Source organism: Wasmannia auropunctata, unplaced genomic scaffold (genome assembly GCF_000956235.1).
Source record: "Wasmannia auropunctata unplaced genomic scaffold, wasmannia.A_1.0 LD271016.1, whole genome shotgun sequence".
Taxonomy (NCBI): Eukaryota; Metazoa; Arthropoda; class Insecta; order Hymenoptera; family Formicidae; genus Wasmannia; species Wasmannia auropunctata.
In genome coordinates this window covers 1-612 of record NW_012091874.1, presented here as the reverse complement: position 1 = coordinate 612, position 612 = coordinate 1, and the positions used below count along the sequence as shown (strand labels likewise).

The 612-nt window shown below is 46.6% G+C and overlaps 1 protein-coding gene across 1 annotated transcript; it reads right to left on the bottom strand.

Annotated features, from left to right (window-relative positions):
• Window positions 1–94: 94 nt before the first annotated feature.
• On the bottom strand, window positions 95–495 carry LOC105462091 (neurobeachin-like; the record flags this gene model as incomplete). The annotated part of the gene is made up of 2 exons (XM_011708619.1): window positions 314–495; window positions 95–203 (listed from the first exon to the last, which is right to left on the bottom strand). Coding segments are annotated over exons 1-2 (192 nt in total), but the record flags the coding sequence as incomplete, so codon positions are not given.
• Window positions 496–612: the final 117 nt, after the last annotated feature.

Genomic DNA, 612 nt, shown 5'->3' with positions numbered 1-612 from the left:
GTATTAGATGACTCGCGTAAACGTTTCTGGCGACAAAAACTGGTCGGGTTCTATTTACAAGGGGCAATGAAATCGGAAGAAATGCACGCAATACCTCAAAGTCAGCATGCTTCAGCACGTCGTCCGCTCTCATCCTGTTTAAAATGAACTCTGCCTCGTTTGCGACTCTTACTATGTGATCCTTCATCGCGTGAGATAGCAGCCTGTGTAAAACGCAAGGAAGCATTTTCATGAAGGGAAACGAGAATATTTGATTTTTCGTTTTCGTTTTGCGTTACCGCGTTCTCTAGGCCGTATAATAAACGTCTCTTACCTTCCCTCGTTAATGAGCTCGATGAAAGCGAGACCCGCGTGCTTCTGCAGGGAGTTTTGCCATTCTTGGGAGCAGAGGAGCATAACCAATTCCACGACGGAGTTGCTGTTCTTAAATGTGGTTAAACCTGGCAAATTACAGAAAGAGGAGAATCGTTAAATGCACGAACGATAAACGTTGAATAACAATGACTGACAGCAAAAGAGAGAGAGGGAGAGAGAGAGAGAGAGAGAGAGACGGAGAGTGAATGCGCGGGATCATCTCCATGCACGCAGTGGCACTTGCGTATTCCCCCCCCC